General features: G+C 41.0%; 1 protein-coding gene across 1 annotated transcript in view; it reads left to right on the top strand.

Moving 5' to 3' along the window:
• The window catches only part of slc9a7 (solute carrier family 9 member 7), an 87,923-nt gene that overhangs the window by 48,608 nt on the left and 19,822 nt on the right, over nucleotides 1-19,493 (top strand). Inside the window, exon 14 of the mRNA XM_062998154.1 lies at nucleotides 10,724-10,783. Coding sequence (XP_062854224.1) covers nucleotides 10,724-10,783 — 60 coding nt within the window. The remainder of the gene's footprint in view (nucleotides 1-10,723; nucleotides 10,784-19,493) is intronic.

Raw genomic sequence — 19,493 nt, 5'->3', positions numbered from 1 at the left:
AGATGTTCACAAGTCTCAAAATACGAGTCCGAGTCAAGTCACGAGTCAATATAATATACACAAAACATATATTGGAAATGTAGCATAGAAATAAACAAATAGTTCAGATAAAAAACAACAACATATTAGCGACTGTATTTTGCCGTTTTACTTAGTGCCATTACTTTCCTAGTCATTGTGCAAATGAATGTAATTTCCGTAATAAGAAGGTACCAGTTAAAAGCTTAAACTGTGATAAATCACGGCACAGCCGCCAAAATCCAAATCATAACCACTGCTTACCTTAGCTTATGTTCTTCCAGATGTTATTAAATTTATAAGCGTGTGTCCCATTAGAAATATAATCCATTATTTTGTAAATGTGCTTATAATTAAAAACCTCCAAACTTTTCCCGGTTGTGAAGTAAAACACAAACTCGTTAGAAAGCCAATCAAGTGTTTCATTGATACATCATCTGTGTGACCCAAACTGAATAAATGCAAATAACAGCATTTCTTACTAAAAATTACAATCAGAAGGTCTGATTGGTTCAGAAAGCGGTCTTTCAAACATTAGCGCCAATTCTGTAGGAGCGTTCCATTCACCTCAGTTGTTCCTGTGAAGTGCACTATGTAGGGTATTCCACCATTTTAAGTGGGATTCCAATCCAAAGGTAACGAAAATGTTCAAATGAAGTGAACTTAAAACTGTGTAGGGATGCTTCATCACTACGCCGGAAGCTGGCTGTAACATTTACCCATTGCGTGCGTTGTGGGTTAAGACGGCCGGAGTGTTATTAGAGAGCAGAATATTTATAATAATAATAATTATATACAGTGTATCACAAAAGTGAGTACACCCCTCACATTTCTGCAGATATTTAAGTATATCTTTTCATGGGACAACACTGACAAAATGACACTTTGACACAATGAAAAGTAGTCTGTGTGCAGCTTATATAACAGTGTAAATTTATTCTTCTCTCAAAATAACTCAATATACAGCCATTAATGTCTAAACCACCGGCAACAAAAGTGAGTACACCTCTAAGAGACTACACCCCTAAATGTCCAAATTGAGCACTGCTTGTCATTTTCCCTCCAAAATGTCATGTGATTTGTTAGTGTTACTAGGTCTCAGGTGTGCATAGGGAGCAGGTGTGTTCAATTTAGTAGTACAGCTCTCACACTCTCTCATACTGGTCACTGAAAGTTCCAACATGGCACCTAATGGCAAAGAACTCTCTGAGGATCTTAAAAGACGAATTGTTGCACTACATGAAGATGGCCAAGGCTACAAGAAGATTGCCAACACCCTGAAACTGAGCTGCAGCACAGTGGCCAAGATCATCCAGCGTTTTAAAAGAGCAGGGTCCACTCAGAACAGACCTCGCGTTGGTCGTCCATAGAAACTGAGTGCACGTGCTCAGCGTCACATCCAACTGCTGTCTTTGAAAGATAGGCGCAGGAGTGCTGTCAGCATTGCTGCAGAGATTGAAAAGGTGGGGGGTCAGCCTGTCAGTGCTCAGACCATACGCCGCACACTACATCAAATTGGTCTGCATGGCTGTCACCCCAGAAGGAAGCCTCTTCTGAAGTCTCTACACAAGAAAGCCCGCAAACAGTTTGCTGAAGACATGTCAACAAAGGACATGGATTACTGGAACCATGTCCTATGGTCTGATGAGACCAAGATTAATTTGTTTGGTTCAGATGGTCTCAAGCATGTGTGGCGGCAATCAGGTGAGGAGTACAAAGATAAGTGTGTCATGCCTACAGTCAAGCATGGTGGTGGGAATGCCATGGTCTGGGGCTGCATGAGTGCAGCAGGTGTTGGGGAGTTACATTTCATTGAGGGACACATGAACTCCAATATGTACTGTGAAATACTGAAGCAGAGCATGATCCCCTCCCTCCGGAAACTGGGTCGCAGGGCAGTGTTCCAGCATGATAATGACCCCAAACACACCTTTAAGACGACCACTGCTTTATTGAAGAGGGTGAGGGTAAAGGTGATGGACTGGCCAAGCATGTCTCCAGACCTAAACCCAATAGAACATCTTTGGGGCATCCTCAAGCGGAAAGTGGAGGAGCACAAAGTCTCGAATATCCGCCAGCTCCGTGATGTCGTCATGGAGGAGTGGAAAAGCATTCCAGTGGCAACCTGTGAAGCTCTGGTAAACTCCATGCCCAGGAGAGTTAAGGCAGTTCTGGAAAATAATGGTGGCCACACAAAATATTGACACTTCAGGAACTTTCACTAAGGGGTGTACTCACTTTTGTTGCCGGTGGTTTAGACATTAATGGCTGTATATTGAGTTATTTTGAGGGAAGAATAAATTTACACTGTTATATAAGCTGCACACAGACTACTTTTCATTGTGTCAAAGTGTCATTTTGTCAGTGTTGTCCCATGAAAAGATATACTTAAATATCTGCAGAAATGTGAGGGGTGTACTCACTTTTGTGATACACTGTATATGCCATCTCTGGTATCAAAAGGGAGTAAATACACACCATTGCGTATCATTTAGCAGCTTTTTCCCGTTGAGACAGTAGTTTAACTATACCCATGGGCTTCTGTGGAGATTTTCTATGATCAGATAATTGAAGTGCATTTGAAATAACTGTTTCCGCAAAATCGAATGTTTCCCCCTTGTGGATTTTATACTTCTCACATGGAGTCTAGCATGGGGATCTCCTTACATGATAAGACTCTGTGTGAAAATCCAACACTAGCAGGGTGATAAAAAGTGACCACAGATTGGACATGTGTCTGAGGGGGCGTGTGGCTGTCCGGCTCTCCTCGGTCAGATCGGGGGTTGTGCAAGCTGCAGTGGATTCACAGTCGGAAGTTGGAAATAAGTACATTGGGAGATCAAAGGGGAGGGGGGTGACTATCACACGGCGCTATGCCAGATTAAATCAAGCAGGAGATTCTAAAGTGCAAACAAAACCTGTAACAGTTGCATTAATATCTGTGATTCTTTGATGCTTTAAATGATATTGCAAGTCAACAGATGTTATGAAAGATGGGTTTAACATCACTGTATTAATAATGCAGCAATGGAATCTGACACCATTTGTTCTCTTTCTTGTATCAGATATAATAGATCTGGTTCTGTTTTGAATGAGATGGTGCATGTTGTTGGTAAGGCTCTTCACATCATGCAGATCCGTGTCTTTTCAAGCTTCGTCTGTTTTCCAAAAGTAGCAGGGCTTGGATAATCCTGTTGCCTAAGCCTTGGCTGACAGTCTTTGGCTCACAGTCTTTGAATCCAGTCTGGATTTAGTTTCCTCCCATGCCCAGTGTTTGTACTACATGGAAAAGATTTTGTTTCTAACAATGGGTTGTGCACATGTTACTTGTTGAATTGCTGGGGGTACGAGTTGCTGCCATCCTGCAGCTAGAAGTGATAGAATGAAGAACAACAAGAATAGCAAGGTTAAAAATGTATCAGTTCTTATTTCTGAAGTATCATCAGTACAGAGTTGAACACAACCCTGCCAAACTAACAAAATGATCAGTTGTTTAGTATTTATACATCGATCGGGCATAACATTATGACCACCTCCTTGTTTCTACACTCACTGTCCATTTTATCAGCTCCACTTACCATATATAAGCACTTTGAAGTTCTACAATTACTGACTGTAGTCCATCTACTGTAGTGTGTGTTGTGCTGGTATGAGTGGATCAGACACAGCATCGCTGCTGGAGTTTTTAAATACCGTGTCCACTCACTGTCCACTCTGTTAGACACTCCTACCTAGTTGGTCCACCTTGTAGATGTAAACTTAGAGACGATCACTCATCTATTGCTGCTGTTTGAGTTGGTCATCTTCTAGACCTTCATCAGTGGTCACAGGACGCTGCCCACGGGGCGCTGTTGGCTAGATATTTTTGGTTGGTGGACTATTCTCGGTCCAGCAGTGACAGTGAGGTGTTTAAAACTCCATCAGTGCTGCTGTGTCTTATCCACTCATACCAGCACAACACACACTAACACACCACCACCATGTCAGTGTCACTGCAGTGCTGAGAATGATCCACCACCCAAATAATACCTACTCTGTAGTGGTCCTGTGGGGGTCCTGACCATTGAAGAACAGCATGAAAGGAGGCTAACAAAGCCTGCAGAGAAACAGATGTACTACATACGTATATACTGAACTATATATAAACTCAAAGAACTAAAGAAATCTAGGTCTTGTTCTTGTCTTTATGCAATGTAAATAACAGCACACACCATTGTGCCTTATTCCTCACTTTGATTTTTGTTCTGAAACTGATGTGAATCCTATTTTAAAACTTTGAGATGTCCATTTTAGTGCCCCTAGTCAGTCTCAAAATCAGTGATGGAATTGATTTGCCAGTGGCAGCTGGAAACTTTTTCCATACTGTATCGAAGCTCCAATAAGTACAGTCTGCCCTCTACTAGACCTCATGTTCAGCACCACTACAGACTGATCAATGTGCAATTAAAACAAACTGCCGTTCATTGGAAAATCCACACAAAAGAAGCCCAGTATCAGTAAGAAGACCAGTTTTACTAATGTACCATTACTTTAGTTCAGCCTGAGCAGCATGGCTCAGAATTAAAGGATAATTCAGTTACTTTAGTTAAATATCCTCTAAAGTGAAAGCAATAATGTAGTTATAGGTCAATGGTCTGTGAGGTTCTACTGTGGTGAAAACTGACTTTCCTAATGGATATTTTGAATACTTGCTTACATTGGAACAATAATGTGACAGAAAACGTGCATCTAGTCACTTATTGTTTTTGTTCATTAAAACCTAGCCCAGCGTGATTTTAATAAGTAATGTTTTAGTGCAGTACCATCACGTATAGCATAAGCACACATATAAGTTCTGAATTTCCAGTGTTAAGCTTTTCCCACATTTGATGTTTACTGCATTATACAGTACATTGTTCTACAAACATCTACACCCAATATGTTTCTGTAGTCGTTACCAATGTTTAACCCGTGGCATTGATTTTACTGCCTTGTTCTATGGGGTTCCAGAGACCCATGTTGGGTGGGTAAAATACAATTACACCGAGTTCAAAATTAACCAGATTAACCAGGGGAGGGGAGGGGAAGGGAGGTTGGAAAGTTTGTAAAGGGTTGTGTGTGAGTTCGCGTGTGTGTGTGTGTGTGTGTGTGTGTGTGTGTGTGTGCACATGTGTGCGTGAGTCAGCTGTACCCTCAAAACCAAACAAAACAGAAACTAAAAACATGAAAATCTATCTAAATATTGCCTCTTAATCATGTATTCTAGCTCTGGAGTCTCTGAGACCCCAAAATAAGTGAATAAATTATGGGGTGTTTGGAACATAATATCAGTAAAAAAATATTGTTCATTTGCAGTTGCAAATTTCAAGCTGATTGAAAAAGCTATAACAATATTTTGTGAGTTAGCTGATGTTTATGGTTCTTTACTGGCTGCAGGATTGTCTAGCCTGTGAGTGTCTGCTGGTCTAAAGAAGTAAGACTAACGTTTTATTGTTCTGGATTCGAGCCAGGAATCCTCTCTGTGCCCCAGATGGGGTTAAACCTGCTCGGACTTGCCTCACTGTTTCAGGAGGTTTTGTTTCCTCAGTAAACAGGGTTTTGGGAGGACACAGACGGCTGATTCAGAGCTAGAGGTGAAATGTGGAAAAGACCAGAGCTCCAGATCTGTTTGCGACATAAGGTGGAAAATGTCTACTCAAGGGATCCTAGGTCTGATGTAAAAAAAAAAACACACATTGTTTATCTGTGTGTGGATAGTCTGAACAGCATGTAAGAGCCTTGGGATGGGCAAGGGTGTGTATTATTGGATTGTCTTTATTTAATTTCATTAACTCTTAAATTTCATTATTTGCTTTTTGGTAATTAAAAAGGTATACATGTACTGTATTTTAAATTAGTATAGACCTTTGTAATATATTTCTTATATTTGTACTTCATCTAACCTCATATAAAACAGTACAATAATGGAAGATAACACCTTTTGTTTTGGTTTATGCTTATAAAAGTCTTGTATAGAAGTCAAAATGACTTTACACATTTCCATTGTGTTTAACTCGGTTCCAGGTGAGCTTAAGCCTAGAGAAAGTGGTGACAGTTCTAGTCGTTGTTGACGTGGCTTCTGCTCTGCATAGTACAGTTTAAAGTCGTTTGTGAATAAAGCGAGAAACAGGGTTTATTCACTTTTAAGATTTATTACTTTTGTTAATTAAGGGTTTGTTAAGGCATTTGAGTCCACATTGTGATCCATAACAAAAGCATTCAAGTTTTTAATGCAGTATTGTCTACGTGATCAGTATTTAGTACTTTATAGTAGTACTAAAGTATAGAGTCTTTGGCCTTGGTCCTTACACACAGTGATTTCTCTGCAGTTCCTAAATCTTTAAATGATGTTTTTTACTATAAATGAAGAAAACAACTAATCATTGCATTTGCTCATTGAGGAATGTTGCTTTTTTAAAAGTTGGATTATTAGGCTGCTCAGGTGGCGCAGCGGTAAAACACGCTAGCACACCAGAGCTGGGATTTCAAACACATCGTTTAGAATCTCAGCTTTGCCATCCGGCTGTGTTGGGCGGCTACATGAACAACGAGCCGGACCAGGGTTCCTCATAACTGATGCAGTTACGACCTCTGCTGGCTGATTGATGCCGCCTGCGCAAAGTCAAGGAATAATGCGATGACCACGGTGTGGCTCTCCGTACACAAAGATGCAGTCGGTATTGCACACGTGTTGGAGGGGCGTGTATCAGTTGCGGTGCTCCTCAGTCAGCAGTGGAGGGTTGTATCGGTACAGAGGAAGAGTAATGCAATCAGGGTAATTGGATACGACTAGATTAGGGAGAAAATTGGGGGGGAAATTGAAAAAAAAACAAAAAAACGTTGGATTATTAGCTTATGCATTTTTTCAGGCAAATTCCATTTCATTCTCAATTTTACCAACCAACAAAGATCATGCCAGTCCATCACAGGGCACAAAAGTAAAAAAAAAAAATCTAATAAAGAGTGCCCTGTGAATAGAATCTTTTAAAAACTGAAACATGATTGTAAATATGGTGCATGTCAGTATTCCGCCAAAACTTTCTCTAATAAAGTTGTTCGCTAGTCAGGATGAGTGCAGTAATATCTTCCATTTCACATTGAAGAACTATTTAAGGTTACATCTGGAACTTAAATGCATAGTAAATGCACATTTTTAAATGGAAAGACAGGCCCAGTAAGCAAATCTTCACAAGTGCCACCACTGAATATTCACCAAAAGCTACTAAGTGTGATTATTTGCAGAAGTCGAAATGTTATGAGGAGCAGAATAAAGAACTAAACATATGTTGAAGGAAATAAGAACTTTTTCTTGGCCAAAAAGCAGAACTCGTTTATTTCATTTTCTCAAGATAAACAGGAAGTCAACATAGCTGCACTGTCTAAAAGATGCATATCAAATCACATACCTGTGGCTTTCAAGTGACACATCAAACTTATTGAGAATTTCACAAGAAAAACAACGGTGTGCTTGGTTTTAACGTAACTTTATTCTTTCATGAGTTATTTACAAGCTTCTCTTTGTTTACAGCCATTGACATGTCGCAGAGGTTAACACGTGAGGAGCGGATAGAAATTGTGTTGATGTCTGGTGAACGCAGTACCCGGGTCATTGCAGCAGATTTCAATGCAGGACACCCTACGAGACGAGACCACCCATCTTCCATGCTACAGTTAGCAAACTGCTTGCCAAGTTTTGTGAAACTGGTTCAGTGTTGGATTTGCCAAAATGTGGACGCATGAAAACTGTCACTAATGAAGAAACATCAGTGGCTGTCCTAGCTTCATTCAGCAAGAGCCCACAGCGTAGCACTCGCCGCATGTCACTGGAGAGTGGCATCAGTCGAACATCCCTTCGGCGAATATTAGCTACTCACAAATGGCACCCTTACAAACTCCAGCTGCTGCAGCATCTCAACGAGGATGACCCAGATCGGCGCACTGAATTCGCAGAATGGGCAAAACAAAAATTGGAACAGGACCCTCAGTTTACACAGAACATTTTGTTCAGTGATGAGGCAAACTTTTATGTGAATGGTGAAGTTAACAAACAAAACCACCGCTATTGGTCTGACACTAACCCACATTGGATAGATCCCTCCAAGACTGTTGGAACACAAAAATGTATGGTATGGTGTGGTATATGGGGTACAAAGATAGTGGGGCCATTCTTCATCAATGGAAACCTCAAGGCCACTGGATATTTGAAATTGCTACATGATGATGTGTTTCCCTCTTTATGCACTGAAGCTGGCACGTTCCCTGAGTTTTTCCAGCAAGATGGTGCACCACCACATTATGGGTGTCAGGTCCGAGCATTCCTAGATGAACAGTTTCCTGGAAAGTGGATTGGTCGTCGTGGGCCAGTTGAATGGCCCCCAAGGTCTCCCGATCTGACCCCCTTAGACTTTTATCTTTGGGGTCATCTGAAGGCAATTGTCTATGCTGTGAAGATACGAGATGTGCAGCACCTGAAACTACGGATACTGGAAGCCTGTGCTAGCATTTCTTCTGCGGTGTTGCTATCAGTGTGTGAAGAGTGGGAGAAGAGGGTTGCATTGACAATCCAACACAATGGGCAGCACTTTGAACACATTTTATAAGTGGTCAGAAACTTGTAAATAACTCATGAAAGAATAAAGTTACGTTAAAACCAAGCACACCATTGTTTTTCTTGTGAAATTCTCAATAAGTTTGATGTGTCACATGACCCTCTTCCCATTGAAAAAACTAAAGTTGGATCCAAAATGGCCGACTTCAAAATGTATATATATATATATATATTTTTTTTTTTAGCATAGTCAGTTTGTCTTCCGCTGCTGGTGGATCCCTGATTGCAGTTGAGGTGGATATATTGCTGCTCACACCTCCTCCGACCTGCCCGCAGCCCTTAGCGGAACCCTTTTCCTCCCTTGCTTTCTGCACAGGCGCCTCTATCCACCAATCAGACCCTGCCCACATAGTCCGGTCATCCCTCCCTGCAGGCACTGCCAATTATGCTTGCAAGATGGCACCCAGCCGACCGGTGGCAGTGCCAAGTTTCGAACTGAGGAGTTCAGAATCTCGGCGCTGGTGTGCTAGCGGAATATCCCGCTGCACCACCTGGGCGCCGTCAGTATTGTTTTTTGTGTGTGTCTTAATCATTGAATTGCACTTCAATTAGTGCTGGACAACAATTCGATATCGATATATATCGCGATAGAAAATGTTTCAATAACGGTGATATGATTTTTAAACAAATTCGATCGATACGCTTACGTCAGTGTGTGATGACGTACGCCACAGGCACGAAGCCAGTGCTCAGCGTTACCGCTCTGATTACACTCCGCTACAACACGGTGGATATTAGCGGCTAAATGAGTTCAACAGCTGTGAGTGAACGAGCATCCACAGTCAGGGGCAGAGCCAGGGGGTGGCCGCTTTGCCGGTGTTACTTTTTTGCGGAAGCATTTTTGCACGCAGGTGTTCCCACAGGGACGCAATTCAACAGCGCACCTCAAGCGAGTAATTCTCCACCAAAACAGTGCAGTTACACACTCAACATAAATGTCAACCACCAACACTATTACAGAAGAAGTACTAGTACTGAGTACTAATACTACTGAGTACTAATACCAGTTATTACTACTACTTCTTATTAGTTGTGGCGCCGCTCGACGACGGGATATTTGCGTTCCAGTGTTGCCAGATTGGGCGGTTTTCCTCTAAATTGGGCGGTTTTTTTTCTTCTTTTTTTTAAACAATTTAATAGCATTTAAATAACACTTCTATGTAGAAGGCTATTAAAAGTAAAGTCAATTTTCAATGCTGATTTAGCTTAATAGTGTTGGTCAGAATGTATCATATTCTTGAAAGAAAATTTAAATTTGTTTTCCATGCATTCACACTGGCATGTTCTGGGGTTCAGATGAGTCTCATCAGTACACACAAGTTTGCAATCAAATGATCAAGTATTGCAAAGGAATATCTTTGAAATTCTGTTAAGGTTATAGGCTATATTTTAGTTTTTCACAGGGAAAATGAGAAAAAATAAAAAGCTTATTATGCTTGGCTTGATGTAATTCCACATGGCACTCACTGCCATAGGTAAATGAGTGAGTGACCAAAACACTACTGGATCAACAGCCACTAGCCTAGGGTGGCCACATTCATAGTCACAAAAAGGAGGACAATACACCCAAAAGTAGGGCATCATACCAGGAACAGGGGGACATGATACTGCAACACACAGAATGAAACCAGAACCCATATAACAGAGTTTTTGACCAATTTAATTTCTGACATTTGTATTATTCATATCAATATCGGAATTATATCGTATCGACCGAAATTAGGAGTTATATCGTGATATAAATTTTAGCCATATCGTCCAGCCCTAACTTCAATACCAAGAAAATGCCACCTTTACAAATTTTACTGTGGGTTTTCTGAACAAGATGAAGCCGTTAATAACACTGAATAAAACATACTGGTATTGTTTTTGCCTGGTTAGTAAAAAGAAATATTTTTGCAATATGAAAGTCTCACATTCTCACATTCCTACTTTTAAATAATGCAGAAATTCTGCAGTTTTTAAATCCAGACTTTGGTCTGTTGTATTAAATTGTTACTGTAATGTTCTGTCATGTTTTGAATCTGAACTGTAAAAGGTCACACACTGTAAATCACAATGTTGCAATGCTGTGCTCAGGGTCGGCCAGGCTTCAGACTCAGAGAAGGAGCGATTGCTGAAGCTGTGGGGATATCTCAGGTAACGTCACTGTGGCTCTTTACTTGGTGACACACCTGGTGGTGGTGGTGGGGTTGCTTAGGGATTGGCTCAACGCGCACAATGTTTTATTTATTTGGGTTTCCTCTGCTATTTTAACAGCTCATTTTGAGTTTATATATCATCATTGTTCCATATCAATAATTTTTGACATGCTTTTTAGATGTGCACATTTCCCAGTCCCAGTGACCATATTGTCAGTTAAAGGAATTAGGGGCAGTGCAGTTAAACATACTGTTTGTCATTAATCCTGTCCAAGTTATTAGATAACTGTGCTGGTGGGAGTAGCACGAAGTCCACTGTGGTTCTCTGTACACAATATGGCTCTGTGTGGCGGGTGTTAAGAAGTAGACGCAGATTGGACGCTTGTCGGAGGGGGCGTGTGGTGTCTGTCTCTCTTTGATCAGAGGTTGTGCAAGCAGGAGCAGATTCACAACCTGTCATTGTAAATGCCTCACAGCAAGACGGTCCTGGGTTTGAGCCCCAGGTGGGGTGGTCCGGGTCCTTTTTGTGTGGAGTTTGCATGTTCTCCCCTTGTCTGCGTGGGTTTCCTCCAGGAGCTCCAGTTTCCTCCCACAGTCCAAAGACGTGCAAGTGAGGTGAATTGGAGATACAAAATTGTCCATGACTGTGTTTGACATTAACCTTGAACTGATGAATCTTGTGTAATGAATAACGACCGTTTCTGTCATGAATGGAACCAAAGTGTAAAACATGACGTTAAAATCCTAATAAATAAATGAATAAATAAATAAAACATGCCCAGTGTAATGCCAAGTTCACACTACACGACTTTCCAAGTCGTCAGGTCGCTGTACAGTTCACACTACACAACTGGATCTCTTGTAATCAGGAGTCGGTGTGGCTTTCACACTACACGACTGATCGGCGATAGGGGGTGTCACACTACACGATCCATCACCAACTGGAATCGCAGGCGAGCGAGGCTGTTCGACACTGCACTCATTGCCAGTCGGCTGACTCACATCCAGATATTTGACATGCTAGATCTATAACTTCGGTCGGCGAGCACTCGGCGAGCCGCTCAGATCGAGTTGTTGAGTAGTTCACACATAGCGATTGAGAGCCGAGTTTCGATCACCGAGCGAAAATCAGGGCAAAAATTGTGTAGTGTAAACTAGGCATAATGTAACTTGCAGGGCTTAATGTGGTTCAGTAGCTCCTTTTCTGTTCTGCCAATCTTGTAAATTGCTCAGTGGTCATCATCCTCCTCCTTAAGATTTTTAGCAGTTTTTTTTTTATACACTTGTTTTCAAAAAGCCTAAATGTATCATCCAGTGTCCAGGCTTCACATTCATATGTGGCTACTCATTTACTGACTCTGTTGAGTTCTCATGCATTCTGAAGTTTTCATGCAGCTGTGTTGGGTTTGTGAGAAATAGATAAATGATTGTAATGAGTAATAGCACTTTTATTCAGCCAGTTCTCATGCAGTGCCAGCTGAGATGTTGAACAGCTGTGGAAGGGATTGCTCTGGTGGAGGTTTAATGAAGTGAAGCTTTGAACAGCAGGTGAAGCCCAGATGGTTATAGTAGTAGAAATTCTTTTGGTTGTGGTTATGGAAATAGAAATTCTTCTCAATTTTTCTCGTCTCTGCGTTTATGAAGATTTCCAATACTTTTTTTGAGTATTAACTCCCAATAAATTGTTTTTGCTATTTTTGCTATGTTTTTTTTTCTGATTACGTTCAGTTCAGCAGTTGGTTTCCTTAAAACCCGACTTATGTTATGTAAAGATGATTTATAAGTCAAGTAATTTATTTATATAGCGCTTTTTACAATGGACATTGTCTCAAAGCAACTTTACAGAATCCAGGACCAACAGACAAAAAAACCCCTATTGAGCAAGCCGAGGGCGACAGTGGCAAGGAAAAACTCCCCTAAAATTGCAGGAAGAAGGCCGCTCAGGTGGCGCAGCGGTAAAAACACACACTGGAACCAGAGCTGGGATCTCGAATACATCGTATCAAAGCTCAGCTCTGCCTGCCAGCTAACATGAACAACGTTTGGCCTGTTGTTCAGATGGGCGGGACTAAGCCGGATGTGGTCTCTCTCTCTCATGACTGGTGCAATTATGACCTCTGCTGGCTGATTGATGGCGCCTGCACAGAGATGAGAAAAGAGTGCTCTCAGAGTGTGTCTCTCCATACACAACGCTGAGCTGCACTGCACTCGTCAAAGTATGGGTGATAAGATGCATACGGCATGCTGCCAACGTGCCGAAGGGGGGTGTGAGTTAGCTTAATTCTCCTCAATCAGAGCGGGGATGGGCATGACACAATCGGTCAATTGGACGAGCTAAAAAGGGGAGAAAATGCATAAACAATATGCAAAAAATTAAATACTGTATTTGTGCTTATCTTTTATTTATCTAAATAATGAATGCCCTTTTATTTCTGAGGTAGGTACAAACTATGCCAAATAATGCTTGTTGAGTAAAAAAAACTGAAACAAATCCAACATTAAATAAATAAATGAATAATACAAATAAAGAAAGTATCCTCACATAAATAAATGTGGCTGGAAAATCCCCTACCTGGCAACTTTGTGAAGTGCCGTCAGCCAGGCGAGGTGAATAGCGCCAGTGCCCTTTGCTGTTTAAAGTGAATATCGATTCATCTTAAATGAATAACCTATTCAAATCGTGGCACATGTGCACCGATTTTTAACTGTCTTGTGGTGCATCGTTATATCCCTACTCAAAACACGAGCGCATTTTAAAGCTGAATTTCTTTTGATCATGTACCGTGTCAGTTGTAAAAAGGTGCTACCTGGTAGCTTCTCGTGTATAGCCAGCTTGTGAATGGCACAAAGCTGTGTAATTACCGGAAAGGTATTTTGGTATTTACATTGGTTTTAAGTATATCAGTATTGTTGTATTTCAGGCTGTGTTCTTTAGTAATAATAGCTGTCTTAGCACCAGCATAGTCAGTGTATTGTGTGGAGACTTATTATGCAGTGTATATGTTGAGGTTGCAGGCTCATCCTCATCCCGATCCCGTCCCTTTACCACACATTTCTCTCCAGAATTCCTTCAGTCTGAGTGTGTGGGTGTTATTAAACACTATACTTTCTCTTCCTCTGACACTTTGTGCTTATCTTTTATTTATCTAAATAATGAATGCCCTTTTATTTCTCAGGTAGGTACAAACTGTGCCAAATAATGCTTATTGTGTAAAAAAACTGAAATGAAATTTTAAAACAAATCCAACATTATATAAATAAATGAATAATACAAATAAAGAAAGTATCCTCACATAAATAAATCTGGCTGGAAAATCCTACCTGGCACTTTTGTGAAGTGCCGTCAACCTGGCGAGGTGAATAACGCCAGTGCCCTCTGCTGTTTAAAGTGAATATCGATTCATCTTAAATGAAAAAACGATTCAAATCGTGGCACATGTGCACCGATTTTTAACTGTCTTGTGGTGCATCGTTACATCCCTACTCAAAACACGAGCACATTTTAAACTCTATTACATGTACAGTGTCAGTTGTGAAAAGGTGCTACCTGGTACCTCCTCGTGTATAGCCAGCTTGTGAATGGCACAAAGCTGTGTAATTACCGGAAGGGTATTTTGGTATTTACATTGGTTTTAAGTGTGAAGGAGGCTTATTTCACTCTCTTTATCAGTGCTGTTGTGTTTCAGGGTGTATTCTTTGGTAACCATGGCTGACCTATTATGCAGTGTATATGTTGAGGTTGCAGGCCCATCCTCATCCTGTCCCTTTACCATTTAACATTTCTCTGCAGAATTCCTTCAGTCTGAGTGTGTGGGTGTGGCTTAACACTATACTTTCACTTCCTCTGACACTTTCTTTAGCTCTGCATATTTTCGTAGTCCCCGTCTCTCGCCCCTGACCGCCTTTGTATTCTCCAGCTCTTCTGACCTCTAGGGACCTGTTAATTCCTCACACACCCTGCCTGCAGGCCTGCTTCCTGGAGGAACCGTAAACAAGCTTCTCTTTTCCTATATAAACTTCTCTGACTCTGTTCTTCTCTCTCCTCTGGGTCTCTTCTTTTCTTTCGTAATTTCTTGCACTTCCTCTCTAGCTTTCACTCTTTCTCTTTATTAATCTTTTGCACTGTTACCAACCTAGTGAAGGCTTGTTGGGGTTGGGTATGGCAGTGTTTATGGATGCTGTAAATACCTATGTGTAGAAAATATGATGTGCCCTTGTCGGATTCATCACAAAAGCACAGCACGGCCTCCCAGTCTACTGTCTTTCTTCTCTGTGACCTTTTGTTTCTGGGTCAGCTAAGCTTTTAAATCTTGAAGCTCCTCTCTAGTCCTTTGATCCACACTGTCTGATTCGTCTGGCTCTTAACATCAGCTGCAGACAGACAGAGACCAAAATAAAACGAAATAGAGGGGAAGATTCCCTGCACATGTGCACCTTTTTCTTAGTCATTTACAATTATTAATGGTAAATCTACTGCTGCTTGCCCAATCCCTTCTGATACATGTTCAATCTGTGGCCGCTTCTCGTCGCCTGCCAGTGTTGGGCATGAGTTGGGCACAGATTTGTTTTGCCAGTTTTGTTTGTGTGTGTTTTTTTTCTATTGTATTTATGCATTTTCTCCCAATTTAGTGCAGTCAATTTGTCTTCCGCTGCTGGTGAATCCCTGATTGTAGTCGAGGTGGGTATATTGCTGCTCACACCTTCTCCGATCCACACACAGCCCTTAGCGGAACCCTTTTTCATTTATGCACTCTGCACAGGCGCCTCTCTATCTGCGAATCAGGGTCCTTACACAGCGTTTGAAGACCCCACCCACATAGCCCGTCATCCCGCCCTGCAGGCACTGCCAGTGGCAACGCCGAGTTTGGAACCGAGGAGTTTAGAATCTCGGCACTGGTGTGCTAGCAGAATATCCCGCTGTGCCACCTGGGTGCCTGTGTGTATTTTTTTTAACTTTTTTTTTTGTGCATTTTCCCCCCAATTTTCTCCCCTAATCTAGTTGTATCCAATCATCTGATTGCATTATGCTTCCTTTCTACTGATGTTGACCTCCAGTCTGACTGAGTAGAGCCGAGACTAACACACGCCCCCTCCAACATGTGTGCAGTAGCCGGCTTCATCTTTTTACCTGCACTAGGCGAGTTCATATGTGGATCAGCTTTGTGTACGGAGAGTCACACCCTAATCACCTTATCCCCCGTCTCTGTGCAGGTGACATCAATCAGCCAACAGAGGTCGTAATTGCATCAGTCATGAGGAATCCCATCTGACCTTTGAACAACAAGCTAATCGTTGTTTGTGTGGGTGCTCAGCCTGCCGGTAACAGAGCTGAGATTTGAACCGTCAAGTTTGAAATGTCAGCTCTGGTGTTCTAGCGTGTTTTACCGGCCCTGTGTTTGTGTGGATTTGCTAAGATTCAAGCTTACGTGTTTGAACACTTCACAGTGGTGTAACACCCCACATCATAATTTTCAGTGTCTTTTGTATTCATAAGGAACCCAAAACATTACAAGGATTCCCATTTGAAAATTCAAAATTCAAGATTATTGTCATATTCACAGTGAACAGGCAGCTACACTGTACAATGAAATTCTTACTTTGCTACTCTACCACTTTTACACAACTGTTAAGACTTAAGTTAAATATGACATCAGTTAAACTATTAGCATAATAAAGACAAACTTAAAGAACTGAAGACGTGGTTAGAAAGACATACAGGGGGCCGCTCAGGTGGCACAGCAGTAAAAACACGCTGGAACACCAGAGCTGGGATCTCGAATACATCGAATCGAGTCTCAGCTCTGCCTGCCGGCTGGGCTGAGCGGCCACATGAACAGCGATTGGCCTGTTGTTCAGAAAGGGGTGGGATTAAGCCGGATAGGGTCTCTCTCAGAACTAATGCAATTACGACCTCTGCTGGCTGATTGATGGCGCCTGGGATAAGAGTGCTGTCAGGGTGTGTCTCTCCGTACACATTGCTGATCCGCATTGCACTTGTGTGTAAGTGTAGGTGACAAAATGCATACGGCTGTTGCCCATGTTTCGGAGGGGGCGTGGGTTAGCTTTGTTCTCCTTAATCAGAGCGGGGATCGGCATTGGTGGAGAGGAAGCATGACACAATCGGGCAATTGGATGTGCTAAAAGGAAGAGAAAAAAAAAGACATACAGAGCTAGATATAACAGGTAGCTGGTTTTGTGCCCATCATCATCACTCCCCACACTGTAAGCCCGGATAAGTTCAATCTACTTAAAAAATTTGAGGAAACCGGTTGCCTTAAAAAAGTTAAGTAATGTATAATGAAAACTTGAGTTAGCATAACTTAAAACATTAAGTTATTACACCTAAAAGGCAAGTTGATTAAACTTTATTTTTTTGGTTAAACCAACTGCTTTTCCCAATAATTCTACTTAATATCTTGAGCTCAATGGACAAAAATATTGATTTCTTCTTAGTTTTCATGTTAATTACGTTTTAAATATCAATTAGAAATGTTTATAGAAAAACAGACAGAATAATAAAATTATTTTTCTTTATTTCACTTCAGAAGTATTTACTTAAAATACAATATGTCAAGAAAACATCTTAAAAACTGTACAAACTGTATATAAAGTTCTGATGAAACACAAACAGCTCTTCACAGTAACCATGAACCTGCACTCAGTTTCACACAGCAATCTGATTTCTTAACGTTTGGCTGCAGCTCTCTAAAACAAAACAAAGAAACAGAAGTATTAATATCAACATTAATACCATTCATTTAAGGATTAAAATAAAGCAAGCCAGCACACTCTTTGCTTCGTATGAAGGCTAGCATGCTAGCATGTAGCCTAAACACGGCAAATAAAGCAGCGCTGTTTGATTATTTATTTAGTGTCAACATTAAGATAATTTATTTTAAACAAAATTGTTAAGTAAAGTACAACACTTACCAAAATTGGACGGAAGATGAAAAAGTCCCATCTGACTGGTGTACATGCTACTCAAAAATAGCATAATGAGGAAGAAAATGTTCGTCCATTTAGTTTAACAAAGGTTCCACTTCACAAAAGACAAGTTTACTTTTGTAAAAAGCCTTAAATGAAAAGTAAAAAGTAATTTGCTACAACAGGTTACAAAAGTTAAAACAAATGGCTACCCGAACACAAGTAAATCATTTTTGCCTGATTCACCAACAGCAAGCTGAAAAAAAGCAGACTTACACATAAATGGTGGGCGTTTTTCTTAAATCTTTTAGCACATTTAAATGTGTACTCAAATGAGTACATTGTACTCTGCATTTTTTAGTAGAGCAAAAAAACTTAAATAATTTATGTAAGTTGTACTAAAAATGTTTGATTAGATATAAAGTCTGGGCTAACATTCAGCAAACTATAAAGTATTTAACAGTGTACAATGGCAAACAGACATGAGTATGTGTGGTATGGAGCTGTTTAATCAGGATATGAAACTCTATATTAGTAGCTGTATGACGTTGTGTCGTGCTGCCAGTCGCCATTATGTGTGCTAGAAAAGCAATGATCTGTGTGTTTACTGTTTAGTTTTATTATGAAGTACTTGTAAGAGGGGCAGAGTGCTTAAAGAAGCAGGGTAAAGCCAGCTGATAATATTTTGTTCACGTTCTCCTGCAGGATCACAGTGTGGTGTCCAGTCAACAGCTCTAAGCTTAGTGGTTTGTTTAGACTGTCACTGCTCAGTGCTCATGCTGTTCTGCTGTAGTCTTTTAGCATAGCCTCCACTGGTCCTCCCCCAGACATGGCAAAAATAACAGCGGCTTGTTACATGCTCAGCCCACCACAGGGGTGAATCAGAGCCGAGAGACTGAGCCTCGTTTTGTTTTTGTTTTTTTAACCGTGAAGCGCTCAGTACTGGATGAATAGCTCATTGAAACTGAACTAAATTATATTTAATTGTTTTTGAATTTGTGTTACATTCTGCGTTTTCTAAAGCACAAATAATTCATAGTTCTTGATGGACAATAAGGCCTCTGTAATCCAGAGAGCTGTAAGCCTTCAACCTTATCATACAAGAACTTGGAGTGAGCGGAATATAATAGTGTCTCTAATCAAGTGCCTGGGAGGGATCGTGGGTGTGCTGGGATGCTAATGGGAAAATTCATCCTCCCTTTGTACTGTCAAGGTCTAGCCTGAGTGGTGCATTCAGTTAAGGCTTTAAATGTCAGTACTGTGGTTTGTATTTCACCAATCAAACAAGAGGTTAGTCAAGTAACGGAGCTCACATACTTTTGGCTATTTTGTAATCTGACAAGGTGAGGTCAGCATTGTGCAGATCAGTATTGTGCACGGTGGCACAGCTTGTATAGTGGATGCCACCTAGGGACCAGAGTTTAAACATCACATCTACCAACTCGATTTAGCGCACTCAATTTTGTCTTCCGCTGCTGAGAGATACCAGATTGCATCCAAGGAGAGCACGCCTCCTCCGACATGTGTGATACTTTATTTATAAGCATATTCAATTTGTGCAGCATTCTGTGGACACGTGTTCTAATGTTCATTGAATATCCTATTTATAAACCATGGGCATTATCAGCTTGCAATCTTTTGGTAAGGTGTGTGAGGTAATTTGTGCCCATTCAGTCGAAAAAGCATTTGTGAGGTCAGACACATTAGCCTAGAAGACCTGGCCAGCAATGGAAGGTTTCATTTATCACAACAGTTTTCACTGGGGTTAAGGTTAGTGCTCAGTC

This window comes from Trichomycterus rosablanca, chromosome 6, assembly GCF_030014385.1.
Source record: "Trichomycterus rosablanca isolate fTriRos1 chromosome 6, fTriRos1.hap1, whole genome shotgun sequence".
Taxonomy (NCBI): domain Eukaryota; kingdom Metazoa; phylum Chordata; class Actinopteri; order Siluriformes; family Trichomycteridae; genus Trichomycterus; species Trichomycterus rosablanca.
This window is presented reverse-complemented; position numbering and strand designations above follow the sequence as displayed.